Source organism: Mercenaria mercenaria, chromosome 17 (assembly GCF_021730395.1).
Source record: "Mercenaria mercenaria strain notata chromosome 17, MADL_Memer_1, whole genome shotgun sequence".
Lineage (NCBI taxonomy): Eukaryota > Metazoa > Mollusca > Bivalvia > Venerida > Veneridae > Mercenaria > Mercenaria mercenaria.
This window is the reverse complement of record NC_069377.1, coordinates 64,060,995-64,078,880: the sequence shown is the minus strand read 5'-3', so window position 1 is coordinate 64,078,880 and position 17,886 is coordinate 64,060,995. Positions and strand designations below refer to the sequence as shown.

The 17,886-nt window shown below is 33.2% G+C and overlaps 1 protein-coding gene across 2 annotated transcripts in view; it reads left to right on the top strand.

Moving 5' to 3' along the window:
• The first annotated feature begins 995 nt into the window (after positions 1-995).
• Positions 996-17,886, top strand: part of LOC123537128 (cysteine-rich venom protein ENH2-like) — a 42,261-nt gene continuing 25,370 nt past the window's right edge. The window contains exon 1 of one of the 2 annotated variants that reach the window (XM_053528427.1): positions 996-1,134. In XM_053528427.1, coding sequence (XP_053384402.1) covers positions 1,065-1,134 — 70 coding nt within the window. In that variant the 5' untranslated portion in view covers positions 996-1,064. Of the gene's footprint in view, positions 1,135-13,126; positions 13,436-17,886 lie in introns of those variants that run through there. The other variant, XM_053528428.1, reaches the window with a different exon arrangement.

Below are 17,886 nucleotides of genomic sequence, written 5' to 3'. Positions count from 1 at the left end.
AGTTTAAGGAAGAAGTTTTATTTTTTTAAGTTTTGGAATTATATGTATTCAATACATTACAGTTTACCATAGTTATTGTACTTTCATTGCAATTACTCGTACAAATAATCTATTACAAAGTATAAGACTAGTTTTTATTTGCTTTATTGTGTTATTACATATTGTGATTTGATATTCAGATTGTTTTTTTACTTTGTCATCGTGTGCATAATTAGAAAACATGTACTTGTTAGAAAAGTAATAAAATGCGCCCATGTTACGAGTCAAAATATGAAGTGTATTACTCGCCCAAAAAGACATATCTGTTTGCGCATACTATATTAGTGATATATATTTATTGCTTTTCTTTCTTCCGTGTTTGACCACAAGTGTGTTTAATACATAAATATTTACGCATGTGTGTGAATACATAAGTATAGTAAAAGCAAGGGGTTTAGTTTATTTACTAAATTAGGCCAAGTGCGTGCTTACATTAAGGCGGATCTAATAACACCGGAGAGACAATGAAAGATACATGTGTAATCACTCTACGTTGTTGTCATAAGATATTTAGTCATTTCACATAACCTGTATAAAGCATTACATAAAGACGGAAAGGGAAATATACTGTACTAACTTGTGAAGGACAGTGGGGGAAATGCAGTCGTTTTAAAAAGTAAAATGATGGATACAATTTCAAAATTTTATATTTCACAGCGCATAACTAAAACAGAATCTAAATCAAAACAGTGTTTATCTAGTGGTAGACATGCTGATGCACGTGATTACTAGAAAGAATACTAAAACGAAACAATATTTATTCAGTGATTACTTTATTCTAAGTATTTATTAGCATGATTATAATACACTTCACTGCTACTGCTAGAATTTTAGCATCAAATGTATTTATCGTTGTTCGAATACATTCATATATGTTTAAACATTTCTCTATTGCAATACAAATTTAAAACACTTTATCCATCTTTATTTAACTCTTAACACACAGCATTGTTAATGAAAGAAGTGTTGATAGAGAAAAAGAAATAATAAGTTGATATTTAACTACTTTTTGAAACAATAACAAAATGGTGGCATATCTTTCATGGAACATTATATACTATGGATTTTGCGTTCTGTTGATGTTTCGAATATCAGGTAGGTTATTTGTCTTTCTTACCTTTTTATGACTGTCTGGATGGTACTTCTATAACTATACTGAAATTGTTTTCACTTGTGAACCAAATATTATTTTCTAAATTCTTTACCTAACTTAAGTTCCACCATGTTTTGCATGTAACTAATTCAGATACACAAAAGTCCGAGGCATCGCCTACCAGGAACAACAAAGCACGTTCCACACCACACAGTCCATCCCTTACCTGGTGCGGCCAGATATTATAGATTTTGTGTTTGTAAAACTATGTTGTAAGAAATATTTAAAGGGTGCAAAAGTAAAATTTAAGAATGCGTATATGTTCACTTGAAGAAGAAGGAATAAAGTGCATTTCCCAGTTATATAAAGTCACACCGTTTTCTTGTTTGTACTAACTCAGATTTTATGTAAGTATTTAATTTTGCTCTCCGCCGGGTAATTAGCAATTTTTACACAGTATATAATATGGTGATTGCTAAACACCTATGTAAACAATAAATATAACCGATAGAAATTACAGCACTCATGCGTAGATTTCTTTAATGTCTTGTTACTAATAAACTTCGATAATGTGGCAGTTGACCTAAATACAATCGACACCGTTTATTTTCCAATACAGGTAAATCCAATATTTGTTTTACAATAGTTTATGACGGATTATCATTGAACACCCCTGGACTTATTGGACTCAGCTGCCACATTATCAAAGCTTATTAGTACACTGTGTTATTATTGTTGTTTATACTGGTTTTCAACAACTCGAGTATTAAAGTACTAAACATGTTAACCATCTACTTGATCAAATGTAGAAATATGAAATACAAATAACACTAGCGTATCAATAATGAAATTGTGTACACATCTATAATAAAATTTCTGTTTTGCTATGATCTGTAATTGTAATAATCATAACAAATTATAACGAAGAAAGTAAAGCAATGTGATGAAATTATAACAAAAACTGCAAAAGAGTGTGATGAAGCTGACTCCATAATCACGAAATTAATCTTAATCAAAGCTCTCAAAGCACTGATGGTGGCTGCAATAGCTGCTAATCAGTTTATAAAATATTGGAAAAAACGTGACATATTAGGAATTCATCCTATAAATCAGAATAACAAATACCTTTTTTTTTGGCAAAATATTAAGTTTCTGAAATTTCTTTAAAAATTAGAACATTTTCACTGCCTGTTATTGCTAATACATACACACTGATTTAATCTTCAAAGGATATAATAAATTTACACCCGATGTTTCTTCTAAAAAAATAAGAACAAAATATACTGGCTTTGTTTCCAAGTCATTCGTCTTTTTTTCTCAATTTTTTTACAATACTTTTGGGCACTTGTCTTGGTTACATAAATACTGGTAACTGACGAAAACATGTTTTTAATGTTGATACAGGTTTTTCTGAAACTAAATTAATCTGATGAGAAAGAGAAGAAAACATTATCAAAACAGTCTGATTGTTTTAATATTTTTCTTGATAAAAAATGGTTATGGCGGTAGGAATCCTAAGTCCTCAAGTTTAGGCTGAAAGAAATTAAAATTTCTTATTTGTAAAAAATAGCTCAGGAACTGTTAGAATTAAAAAGCACTTCACTGACATGAAAGAGGCTTAAACGTGAAGAGATCATAATCTAACACCACTGTCAAAAGATTTAAGTATGTCTGACATTTTGAAAACATTTGGTACGAAAAGTCTAAGCGTTATTTGGTAATTTTGGTACGAATACTTCATATACGTAACGAAACCACAAATTGTAAGATGATAGCATACATTTCCACTGCCGTCCATGAACTGGCTTAGCATTGTTTTCATTTGTGTCATGTTGGGCGACCCGGAGTTATCTCTTTTTCTATTGTACAAGCCACGCGACCTCTATAACAGAATGTGATCAGGAACAACCAGTTACAGCGAGATCTTGACACGAATGTTCTGTTTACGTGACAATAAATTTGCATATGCGTGTCCACACACTTAGTTGTTTTAATTTAAACGTAGTCTTCAGTTTATGTTGTTTTTACTCGACGAATTTACAGTAAAATGATTTTTAAGGCATTCTTGGTAGCGCTGCCTAGCTACACATTGTGGAAGAAATTGTTTTTGTTGAAAGCCTGGATCTATTTTCAGTGTTCTTGATAGGATGGTCTTAAGAACTGGTAGATATCTCAAAGCTAGCATAATTTTGACACTGATGCCAGCAGCCCCAAAAATACAGGAATCAAAAGTTTTTATTCTTACGGACTTGCACAAGCATAACATCTGAAACAGATTTCATGTAAATGTGAAACACAATCGTTTCACATGATTTTATTTCAAATACACACAACAAAAGACCGTAAACCATGTGCAGAAAGCACATACACATAATAACATTTCAATCTATAAAACAGAAGATATTTCACCAGCGAACAAGATGGTAATACTATGGCCATTTAGCATGATGTTATTTCAAATTCACATAACAATATTAAATTAAAGCAGACAGTTTACCATTGGGAGAAGACTGCATATGAATGTACATCGCACTTAAACCATTCTAAATCAACATTTTAATTTAAGATACGTGTACACCGCACATAAACCATTCTAAATCAACATTTTAATTTAAGATACGGCAAACTATCAAGAGCATACATATGCTTGTGGCGGTTTTACTGTTTCGGTTTGTACTTTTAAACAACCTTCTAAGTAATTTCAAAGTCTCGAAGTGCTAACAAAAGTATATAGCTATCATCGATGTAGACTACATTTTATAAACAGAAAAAAAAAAACGGTTTTGCATGTATAGGTGCAAAACACCAGCAGTTTATTCGCAAAGAGTTAGGTCAGTCTAGCTGGACATGCCTGTATGTGTATCTCAATTTGTTCTGGGAGTTTTGCTCGCTCTGTCCCCTGTCTGTAGTTGTAGAGTATAAATTAGGTGCCATATGTGACTGCCGCTATTGTATGTAAAGCACCTTTGAACGTGTTTGTCATGAAAAGGTAGTTACATGAATCTACTTAATACTTTCTTTGTTCCCTTATGGCAATGCATCGTTGTCATGAAATTTATTGAAACTTACATAAAAGATATGGTTAACATTTTGATATTACAAGTACAGTAGATGAATATACAAAGTATAAAGAAAACTTCGTTCGTGAGGGACTGACAACTGAGTTTTAATGTGTCTTGAGAATAGCAAAATTGATTTAAGTTTACGATGAAATAGATAATACGGAAATATACTTGTAATCCTGAAGTTAATTTAATAATACCTTATAAGAATTTAATCAACATCATATTCATGGCACAATTTCAATTTCGAATCGATTAAAAGTCCGACAATTGCGACTAATTAGCCAAGATGATCCTAGTAGGATATACATTGTTGTTTGTTTGATTTAGGTTTAGGTTTTCAACAGAATTTCAATTATGTTATGGCGGCAGTTTTCCTGGATTCTGTACTAGTACTAGCCTGTGCTCCGCAAGTAACTGCCACCTTCTCTACATGAATATGAGGTGGATAACGAATGATCTCAGACACAATGTCACAGAGAACATACGACTCGCTCGGGGATCGATCTCTGCGATCTGTAATTCTGAGATCGTCCTTTTGAGCTAATTTAGCAGGCTGTACGATGTATGAATTACACAATTAACACAGCAGAATGATATGTTAACACTGCAGAATGATATGTAACCAGTGTAAATGTTTATTCGCATAAGCGTACATTTACCAACATTTTTAAGGCTACCAACAGGTTACTGGTATTGGGCCAGCAGGCTCATGTTAGCCATTCTGCGTCGAAGTAACGAATCTATTATCAAAATTCTGATTGGAAACATTCTGAGCGTTCCAAATTCCCATTTGTGTTTGTACCAGATGCTTATCCGTCATTAAATATTGTTCAGTTAAAGGAAGGAATGTAAAGAGTAACCTTATAGTCTATAAGATATTACTCTTTGTTAAGGGGAGTGCATAAACTAACAACAATTTTAGTAACTTATCATACTGATGCTCGAAAGATGCCTTCTTATAAGATATGACGGTATTACCTCTTGGGATGGAGTTTGCACCTATGTATTTCTGCTAAATTAAACATTCATATTAACACTTCTGAGTAGCAACAGTTATTTGAACTGAGCTAAGCTCAATACCATATTTGAACTGTCTGACATTATATAGATTACAAAGTATCACTAGAGGGAGCTTCTCTAAGTATAATTTAGTTTTAATGCTAGTTTTCTTTGCATTTTGATGCATATTAGTATTCTCGTTCTGTACATCAAGCGAACTGAGACAGTTTCAAATCTTTATGAAAGTTTATGTGAAATTGTTATTGCGTCGAATTTCCACTGCAGTTTCTAATTGTGGCGGGCTTATATTGAAATGTATGTCTCAGACTGTTTTTGCTGGGCTCTGTGCTTCCGGGAAATCTACCAACGCCTTTTAAATTTATTGCTATCAAAGTCTCGAAGTCAACGACGTTCGATCAATGTCTAAGAGGACGTGAAACTAGCAAATTACATATTCGTTTAATAAAGTATCTGAAAGTTCCTTCGATTGATCCCATGTTAAGCTCGGCTTATCGGAATGCTTCCTGTATGTGGTTTATAAAATTGAGTATAACGGATTTGTAATCCTGATAAAGCACCGATATTTCTTCCTTAAAGATAAATATGATTATTAGCCAGAGCCACTCAATCTTTAATCCAAATCAAACTGAATTTGCCTAAAAGCAGTTTTCAAGATTGAGCGTTTAACTGCATGAATTGTTGGAAACTACATTTTTAAACGTTTCTTTCATAAATTTTGTTAACCCTTACCCTGCTAAATTTCTATAATGAACTTGTCCATCTTTCAATTTGGACAGTAACATTAACTGTTAAAACGGGTGCATACCCAAAAGATACTGACTGAATGGCGTACAGTGCAGGTCATGATCAGACTGCACGGATGTGCAGACTGATCATGATCTGCACTTATCGCAAAGGCAGAATCAGTCGTGTCCAGCATGATATTAAAGGGTTAATTAATCTCGATAGCTTTTTAAAGTTATGATTCCTAAATCTGAAACTATTGCAAATAAAATGGTGAAAATATTTTGTTCAGTCATATGATCAGATCTTTTGAAATCTATAATGAGTCAAACAAAATGGACAGCCGTAATATTTTACTCGAAAACCGGAAACAGGTAATTGATTTGAACTGTTACCTATTGAAGTTAAATCTGCTAGTTTATTAAAATGTTTTAAATCATCATGTCTCAACTGGATGAAAATTACATAAACTATTTCCTTTCTGATATGTATCTGTTTTATTTTCATATGTATTTTCAATGTACTCATGTTTATTATGCATTATGTTCTGTATATACATGTGTTTTCTTCTTGAGAGGGCCTCATGGAAGATTAGCATCAGCTAAATGAGCTACCCTCTATAAATAAAGAATTTACTAACTTACTTACTTACTTACTGAATGGAAAAGGTCATGGAAGATTCAGAACTTAGTTCAAACTTTTCTGTTTGAAATGGCCGGTAACAGAATGTTTGTAAATCATTTTACACATCGTTTAACATTAATTCCATTTATCCGAAAACTATGATATGATGTCAGTTTTAAGGGTCACGCCGGTCTAGAACTATGGCCAGTAGACAAGATCGGCCTTGATCGTTGTTTCCATGATATCATACGTAGCTTCGAGCGATTGCTCGCAATCGAACACTTTTGATTTAAGTTGCAATAACTTTCTACACAATCAGTGTAAATCATTCTTCCAGTTTCTTTTTTTAGGTTCGAAAATAAAACGAGATCTTGACTTTTTCATTTAATAAACATATCTTCTTCCCACTTGGATAATGTAAAAAATATTTTTAAATCAATAATGTGTATTCATGAAAACAAATTGTTTAGTGAAATTACCAAGTACTAAACTGCTTAACATTGTTTAGTCTTGACCGATTTCTTTTCTATAAATATTCTTGGTTAAAAAGTTAGAAAGCGTTTAGTTAAGACATTTTTCTGGATTATGCAAAAGCTAAAAAGGTGGTAGTGGAATTCAATGTCTATGATAGAACGCAATATACATCAAAGATAATAAAATTATCAGCAATATGCCATAGAATAACTACAAAAATCAAACATCAATGTAGTTTTTATACAAACTACTGATGCTATGATAAACTTGTCAAGCTTTAAAATGTAAGGTATTTTACACACGTTTTTACACAATCTTCTTTTTCTTCTGAGCAATGATCTCCACCCTTGTACTTTCCAAATAGTTTGTGTTGTCCTAGTTAATTGTCGGTTAAAAACAATGATACTTTGATCAAATCATCGAGTGCAATATTATGTCAGTAAAGTCATCTACGAATAACATTAATTGTATTTCATAGTTTTTAATAGGGTTTAATCAAGTAAATAGTATCATTAGATAACTTAAGTAATCAACCAGTATGATTCTCAGAGCCAATTTACAGATTATCGAAGTAATGATTCTCGTACCACAAGTGTGTACATTAACAGGAAACATTTTGATCTTTTCAAATGCGAACTGTTGATGCAGTTTGTATATACCGGCTACTTATCCGTCAGAGGAAGACATGATTCTGTTAAGTGAAGGAATATGGAGTTTCAAATTTTTGTTATTTATAGGATATTATTCATTGTTCATTTGTTAGGTAAGTGAATTCTGTAATAATAATTTAGTAACATTTCACAATGACCCTGCTAAAAATAACCAGCGAATTAAGGTTTCTACCCTTACCTTTTATCTTTTTACGGTAGGATTTTAACTGCATACTTGTGTCAAATCAAACATCCATGATTATCTGAACTGCTACAAAAGTTAGCCTAGTCCCATATTTGAACTTTTGAACTGGGTGTGTGTAATTTTCAAGTATTAAAACTAATCTGCATAATTATGAGCAATATATTCTTTAAAAGGTCATCCAGTTGTGATACGAGTATACCTTTGATGCATATGTTATTAGAAACCAGTTAATCGGATTCTATAACTGAAATCAAGTCATTTATCAATTTTTACGTTATGACTTATTCTGTAAGATTCTGTAAGAAATCTTTTACCTGTTACATCAAAGTTTTATGGCACTCAAAGTTTTGAAGTTATCAAATTACAATCATAACCTGTACAAATGAGACTTTCAGCCCGAAAGCGAATGCCGAAACAAAGTCATAAATATATCTAAAAAGTTTACAATAGTGATCTCTTGTAAAGCCTGCCTCATTGTGACGCTTCTTGTGGTGTGTATGATTAGAATGATGGATTTTATAATCCAATGAATACATCAATATTTCATAGAAGATAAAAGGTATATCTAAGTCTGAGTTTCTGGCGGCCACTAATCTGCGATCTTCACCACACACCGAGTGGCGCTTATCTTTGAAAGAAATATATTCTCAAGTACAAGATTTTCCCTTTTTTCCAAAAAATAATATATAAATGTTAATGTTAAATGTTTAAATGTTTAAAGAATACAGAACTAGTGTTTAGAACCTGATAACGTTTGTTCCTGTAGCTCTATATACCTTGAAAATACTACTAAATATTTTGCAAAATCATATGATTCGATCTTTTGAAATCAAAAAATAAATTGCAAAAAAGGGTCGGATTGAAATTATGTGAATTTCGTGTCGAATTCAAGAAGCTATGAAACATTCTGTTGATATTTTGGTATCATTAATATTTGGAATGTTTTACTTTAGAACAACACATTTAAAAAAATCTATTCTCTATAAATCTAGAGTTTAGAGTTTTACTTAATTTATCATAGAAATCACTTTATATAAAATGCATTTATCAAGAGCATAATTGTATGGTACTTTCTTGTTATAAAATATTGATGTTTAGAAATGTTTCTGAAATGGATAGCTTTGACCGGTGAAGAATGTAGAGCTTTATAGTATCACTGTTTAGCTGATAGCAGTGTGTTCGATGGTTCTGGTATAAACAATTTGTCCAGCCTAGGTCTGCTCCCAGGTAACGTATTACACTTTATCGCTAAAATCAGAAACAAGGACTTATGTCCAACAGGAAGAACGCAGCCTAGCAAAGGTTTTCTTTATATTAAGAAGTATATAGAATAGTTTGCTTTATCAAAGCACATAGGAATATTGAAAGGTACTGATTAGCCGGGTTTATCCAACTGCGTTCCAGGCTTAATCTCTCTTGTCCGATGTTTACAATATCTGTGTTGAAAGCTATAAAGATATTATGTAGCTTCACATTAATCAATGGCGGAATACATTTACACAAACAACGCCGTAACAAACATCAACATGTCAGAAAGTTCCATATACACTGACTAAATTAAGACAGTTGAGATTATGTAGCATTCATATGACTGCTCATTTTGTGATATAACTTGTCATCTCTATAGTTAAAGGATAATATTCTAACACATCGACAGGTTATTGATGTGAGAAGGGTCAAAACGTTTTTTTTCCGTAACCAGATTTATCCCTGATTTCTATTTAAATATAAAACAATACCATTGATGTTATCCATCATTGGGTGGTGTCAGGACCTTTTCAGATTTTCAAAATATCCTGATTGCTTTTGAATTCATAGTTTGATTTTGTTTAGATTTTTTAAAACTGTAGGGTATATTAGTTAGCATAAAAACAACATTTCCTCACCTCAGGTCGTGGGTTCCATCCCTGGCTGCGTCATACAAAAGACGTAAGAATGGTACCAGAAATTCCCTTGCTTTGCGCTCAGCAGGCTTCCCCTCTCACATACACTAACGGCAAATGAGGTGTCAAGAGTGATTTATCTAAAAAGAAATAAACAAGGATGAATATCCAACAGGGAAACCCACGTTCCAAAAACGCAGCCTCCCTAAACGTAAACCCACAATGTTAAGCTCATTTGTGTAATGTATGGTGAAGTGGTTTATGCAATATTCTACTTGCGATAGATTAGTCCTTTGTATGCCATTGTGCTCTTTTTGTTAATTAAAGATGGCTGCGGCCTTTATGGTCCGAAGGTAGTAATTCGCCAGATATGTGGTTTATATTAAGATATAGTGCCATTTTCTCGCCTGAAGGCCATTTTCATGCCAGATATAAGCTTTATTGATGCTTGATTGTAAAGAGGAATGTTCGGATGATTTTAAGCTAAGTCATATGCTTCAACAGTTGTGTCAAAGCTTTTTGGTGAAATGAAAGTGAAAGTAGGTATTTCCTGATATCTTCCTATGCAATATTAGCGTTTTCACCAGGTGTCTCGGTCACGTGACCATGGTTTCATTGCATTAATTTATACAATGTAATGAAAAAATTGCACTTCGTAAAAATTGCTTCAACCGATGTAAAACTGCTATCTCTGATAAGAATTGAGCAATAAACACCATTTTAAGACAATCTTGATATATCATTTGAATATTTTGGGCAAAATGTAGATTTTTTCGGAACGTAGGCAAAAATCTTGATTTTTAAGGGGATTCACCACACCTTGGTTTCGCATATGGGACACCATTTTATATAAGAATGACAGAAATAGATCACTTTTCCGGTACTTTTAGCTGCTTCTTGCAAACAAATGAGAGAAATCATTATCTTCAAATGGCATCATTCCGACAATAGCCATTCTGACAACTGAAAGTTGGCAAAATGATGACAATTGACTTATGTGCAATAGTTGGTTGTGACGGAATGATTTTGAAAAAATACATTTCTTATGGTACGGAGGTAGTAATTCGCCAGATATGCCTCCGTGGTCCACTCGAATGTAGTCCGTATCAATATATAGTGCCATTTTCCCGCCTGGTAAATGCCATTTTCATGCCAGATATATAAGCTAACTGATGCTTGATTGTAGAGAGGATTGTCTTCTTATTATTTTAAACTACGTTATATGCTTCAACAGTTATGCCGAAGCTGTTTTGTGAAATGAAAGTGAACGTAGCTATTTCTTGATGTCTGCCTACGCAATATTTGCGTTTTCACCAGGTGTCTCTGTCACGTGACAATGGTTTAATTGCATTACGGTCAACCCCATATTTTAATTTGTATTTTCTGATTGCCTAAAGACAGACCTTCAAGACAAGGGTAGTCTCGCTAGAAGTGAAAGGCTTGAAATACTGATTAAAACATTTTTATTTTTACAAAGAAAATCATAGCGGAGGTATTTTTTTATAAATACTTTCTAACCTTTATGGGACAATAGCCAGCTTTCGATTGGTCACTTTTCTTAAACGAACCATTATTTTGTTTAATGTTGCTGGCTTGCTGTTTGTAAGAGAAAGAAAAAGCTGTGTGCCAGGAATTGGAGATGTTCGGCGTTTTAAGAAGTTTTCATACTAAGATTGTATAGTAATACTTTCTCGCCGAGGCGAGCCAGCATTGAATTAGCTTATATATTTTCATTTGTTACCTTGTAATGATTTAGAAAAGTCATAAACCTGAATATTATAAGTTTGATTTGTATCAAAATACGCTTTCAAGGCATATTTAACACACAATTAAGTTGTTTCAATACGCGCATTATAAAGTAATGTAGTCAGATGCTCTTTACAGTATAAGTAGTTTCCAAGTCAATGCAAATCATCAGCAAATCAGTAGGAAGCGGAGGAGGGCGCTGTGGTCACTGGTAATTTCAACATACACCCCAGTTGTAAGAATTAATTCTATCATAAAACATCAGCGGGTCAACAATAGATTTCCTAAAGCTTTTAAGTTAAACCTACTATCATATCCGTCGTCCGTGTTCTCTTGGGGGAAATAGTGTATGGATAAGTAGTAGACTGTAAACCGGGCTTCAGACTATATGTGTTGATAAGCATTAACTATATGGGCATAGAGACCTATATGCATCGAGACTCGTAGGCATCGAGATTCATTGGGGGACAGGCAAATAAGGTATAGATACATTGCAGGTACAGGATAGAGGCTTGGAACACTTGTGACGTATACCGCCCTTAGTACTGGACACAAACGATAAATGATTGAAGACAAAGAAATCAGTAATAGGCGTAGCCCAACAGATTGGACAGGGCAGTGATTGAATAAAAGAGCCAGCGACGGTCTATTTGATTTCAATCATAAATACAGTTAATTGATTGGTCTAAAATCATATAGGCAAGGAAGCCTAGAGAAAAATCTGTTATCTGTAAATATACTTTTAGCAGTTATCGTACATAATGACCGATGCACGTTACACTTTTACTTAAATTAAAGAAATCCTTCCAGCGTTTATAAAGTGTTATGGTGTTGCAAAATTTCGTTGCCTCAAATGAACTGGCTCAGTCAAACATAGTCTGCTATTATTTTGATTGATCGAGTTCTATGCTTCTATAATGCTTCCAAACTGCCGCGATAGCCTTGTGGTGGAGCATCCGCTTCGGGTGCGGGGTGCCTGGCCTGGCCGCGTCATAGCAAAGTACCATATAGTACCAGTAGTTTCCTTGTTTGGGGCTTTGCATTAAAAGGGAAACTGGTTTCTCTTCACTCATACCCTCGTAGCGATGGATTAAAATAAATTGTAGAATTTACTTCGCAATTGACCTAAAAAAATAGTATAAAACATGCTCACATGTATAGGATCTTCTTATAAATTTTATTGATATTTGCTTTCATATTAAATCAAATATATTTCCCGTCATTGAATTTCGAAAGCAAGGAATTTATATACAATATAATGTAAAGTGCGTGGTCACATCAACATTACAAAACACCGTGTATAAGTGCTGCGGGGTAATGAAAAATTATTTGTTATGACTGTATATAATATTGGTTTCATGAGATGTTATAATGCTATTAATCAAGATATTTTATACTGGCCTTGTTATTTGTCCGAGGATTGTCGTATTGCCCCAAGGCCGAATATACATCATTTATAAATAAAATGATATGAAAAGTGAAACAAGTATTAATCAAGTCCGATTATAAGATCCTTCAACGTTCTAACTCAGATATCGCGGTCCGAGTCACCACAAGACTTAGTGTTATATCATTTAAATATTTACACATTTGTTAAATGCAATACATAGTTAAAACGCCGGTATCACGTAAAAGTTTATTTCCTTATAAGCTATAAACACGGATACATCCTTGTCAATTAAAGAAGTGTTAAATATACCTACTGTAGGTGTAGGACAGGAATAATACAGATTTTCACATCACAAAAGAAAAAAAAGTTAAATCATGCAAAGAAAAAGAGAAGTTAGTTTATAATATATTAGATAAAAGATATTCAGTTAGTGCTTGAAAAGGATTTAAAAAAATGATGGAGCGATTTTCCTGGGGCGTGTTTTATTATGGAATCGGGATCCTATTGATGTTTCATATAGCTGGTAAGATATTCATGTTTCTTACCTATTTATGAATATCTGGATAGTACTTCAACAACTATACAACTATTTTCTTACGTTTGAATCAAGTTTCACCAATGTTTGACATGTAACTAAAGCAAGTATCCTGCAGACAAAGAAAAAATATTGAGCCAATGTTAACATTTTTGGAACAGAGCATTTATACCGACAACGTCCATCTCTTATTTTTCTTTGGCTGGGCAGCCTGTGTATAATTAGAACAGAAACAACATTGCCATACTTATTATAAATTATTTATTTTTATCCCTTCCTAAGGTGTTATTAACTGAGAAAGATTTAATGGAAGACAAAGTGGAAAAGAAATTCAAAATATTTGTAAATCTACACAAAAAGTATTTGTACACTTCCTATTCAAGCTATAAAAAGGTATACAAATAATAAAATCTGTGAAAAGATCCTTTGGAAGCATAGAATGCAACCAAACAGAATAATAGCTGACTCGGTTTGATCGAGTCTGTTCATGAGAAGTAATGAAATGTGCAACACCTCTCACGCCCTCTATAGCTTAGTTCCAATTCTTCATAAAATTTGAAAAATCTAGACAGACCGGACAAAAGTACCAAACTTTGCACAGAGGTAGTTTGGACCAATACAAGACTTTTGGCTGTAAGGGCCAAGGTCACAGCTCTTTGGAATTCTATTTTTAGAACATTAAAAATGGCCGCCATTGAAACAAATAGCTATTTTAGTAAAAGTTAGTTTTTATCTTACTCTTGATACATATTTATGTGTAAACTGATTCATACCTACTGTTAGAGTTAAAGTGATACATTTGCAGGAAGTGATGTCAATTTTCACGTCTGTCTGTCTGTAAATCCGTCTGTCTGTACGTCAAAAATGCCGTTTATAAACTGTAAAACAGTATACTATAACTATAAGATGAGCCCAGTAATGTGCAGCTTGACTTCAATTATGTATTGGTGCAGCTGAAAAAAAAGTGTTTGACCAACTTTTAGGTGAAACATGTTATTATTTGTTCCGTCCGTCTGTCCGTCTGTCCGACGCAAAATTCATAGACCTCAGAACAGCTGTTTTGGCTAAATCTGAGGGTTTTTTTTTTAAAGATTTTTGACATTATCTTTCTTTTATAAATTGTTAAATGCCTATTGCTTTTTGTAATATTCAAGTGACTATTCCTGAAATACCCTGTTAAAAATGAAAAAAAAAATGTATAGGAACGATTTGTTTTAACTGATTAAAGGGCTATTATGGCTTTGTTTATTATGTGACTGCCGCATGTGCTGTTATGAACATAAAATATATTAATAACTTGTTAAATCTTATTTTTGATACTTTATTAATGACATATTTTTCAAAGGTATTTAAAGTATGATTCACAAAGTATAAAGTATTACTGAGTCCATTCTTTTTTATTACCCCCCTTTCATGTAAAAGGATAAAGACATGTGCAGTACTGAAAGAAGTGCTTTTCCAGTCACGTTATTATGCATATTCTCTTTGTTTTTGAGAGTTGCTGTATCGGGTTTTAACATTATGGAATTTTAACACAGTGAAGTTCACCTAAACAGACGTGACAAAATATCCTATTGAAAAGTACCTTAGGCATGTTGAACAACTGTTAAAGATGGTTGAGGGAAACATTTTCTTAATCTCTATTCAAAATCATGTTTGATACATGTACCTATTTCTTAATGTCTTGTATAGAGAGCACCATTTGCTACATGTACCTATATTATCTATAACAAATGTGTTATCTTATGGCAAAGTTTTTAACGCATTCTAGAGGTTATTTCAAGGTTAGAGAGTTAGGTGTAAGGTCAATAGCATTACTGACTGCAAATTGATTTATTACTCAATGTAATGATGATGATTGTATAACACCTTATGTAGTTTACTTGTTGAGACAGAATGCTATGCTTATAAATGAATTATGCATTGATCAATCATTAATTAAGTAGGCCTATATCTGAAATAAATTAGCTAATTGCCCGAACAATGCCATTTTAAGCCAGTGTGATGAAAACATACTAGTCTAAGATTAACATTGAAGATAAAGGGAAAATAGTTTCTCCCATTTCTTTTATTGCTGATGCAAATAGTGTATGCTGCTTTCAATCTATTAAGACATGTTTAAGAAGGAATTGAGGTCATAAATCTAAGTGGTACATTTATAAGTATTTAAAAGTCAATACATGTATGCTGCAATCAAGGCTTTGATTGTTTCATTATGCTATAAAATTTTGTTGCATAGTATTTCCGTTTATTCATAAGGAATATGTCATAAAGGTGCATATACTTCTGATGATATAATTTGTGGTGAAATTTATTCATTTATTTATTTGGGTTTTACGGCGCACCAACACAGTATAGGTTATATGGCGCCAAACAGGACTACAAATTTTGGTTTCACATCTCATTTACATCGAAATAAAAACATGAGGTATGGAATCAAAATTTGCATACCTGCTGGAATCACAGAGTTACAGCAAAACCAAGTGTTAAGACCCTATTAGTCGCCACTTACGATCATGCAAGGGTAAGGCAGTGGTTCCAATTCTTTTCATACACAGATCGTCCCAGAACCACATGGGGCATTGTAGTGAAATAGCATAATTATTTGGGAGCTTTTTTAGTTTATACTAATTTATCTTTAAACTCAATTGTGATGAAAGCTAGAAGCTTATCTGAACCACACTCGAATCCTTTTCCTGGAAAATCGAGTACTGGTGTCATTTGAGAAGGCTTGGTTATGATCCATGTCGGTATCAAACTCTGGGTTGAGCGGCCGACACCTTAAACTCTAGACAACCGCTTCCCTTACCTATAGTTTCTTGACGAGTGACTTATCCCAACAAAACTGTTCTAGTACCAGAAGGCTCTGGCATGATATGTGACCGGGATAAACATAAAAAGTATCACACCAGAAGACATCGGTTTGATGATTTGAACAGGAAAAATGTCCTGTGTGGTCAAAGCTTTCAGTTGCAAGTAATGTTAAATTTGTTTGAGTTAACTATTTGTTCATGCAAAAGATGAAGTAAGGGGTGCCTATAAATCATGTAAACAACTCTAAATGATAAATTATAACAATAATCCAGCAAATAAAGACATAATCATTAAAGAAACGTTTTAACTTCCCATTACAATAAACTTTTCAAGATACATGCATATAGATATGACCATATTCATACTTAGTTATATCAAAATAAAACTATTTGAATATAGAGATTTTATATAAATATATGTTTTATGTGTTCTATTATGGGAATTACAAAGCTCATCACAAAGCTTATTTAGTCGCCGTATGACATAGAGTTGTGTTAATGCGATGCTAAAACAACCAAAAACAAAAGCTTATTATTTGATACATGTATATGATGCAAAAGAACCATAAATGAAAATGAGCCATGTCTCCCAAAATAGCTTTATTTCAATAGAAGGATTAACGGAATTGGCATCTGAATGTCATCTGAGGCCTTAGCAGACATGAAATGATGCCTTTATATCATTTGGTCTACAATGTTCAACAGTAATATAAAACTGATGTTGCGTTCCACATGTGGTCTCATTATGACTACAAATACAGAGTGGACACGATTTTGCGATAGACAGACAGACAGACAGACGGACAAACGAAGCAAAATGGAACATATCTTCTAAAAAAATTTAATCGTTACACATATTTATCACCTCTAGATCAATCAAGATCAAGCAGCGCGTCACAGGGCTTATGACGCATACACGTAAAAGCGTATGGTTTTAAAAAAGAAGACATTTTTTAACGTACGTACGGACGAATGTACAGACATACCGTTATGTAGCATGACCTAACTTTATGCAAATATATCACTTGACCCTTACAGTAAGTGTGAATTAGTTTACATATAAATATGTATCAAGAATAAGATAAAATTTAACTTTTACTAAAATAGCTTTTTGTTTTAATGGCGGCCATTTTGAATGTTCTAAAAATAGAATTCCAAAGAGCTGTGACCTTGGCCCTTACAGCCAAAAGTCTTATAGTGCCCCAAGCTACTGTTGTGACCTTTGCCCTTAATGCCAAAAGTCTTATATTGTCCCAAGCTACCGTGGTCTCGGTATGATTAAAATACAGAGCGGACACGATTTTGCGACAGACAGACAGACAGACAGACGAACGAAGCAAATGGAACATATCTTCTACAAAGAAATAAATTAGTCTTTACACATTTTTATCACCTCTAGATCAATTGAGATCAAGCAGCACATTACAGGGCCAATGATGTACGTTCGTAAAATCTTACGGTTTTAAAAAAGATGACATTTTTAACGTACGTACGGACGAATGTACGGACAGGCCGTTATGTGGCATGACCTAACTTTATATAAATGCATCACTTGACCCTAAGTGTAAGTATGAATCAGTTTACACATAAATATGTAACAAGAATATGATCAAAACTAACTTTTAC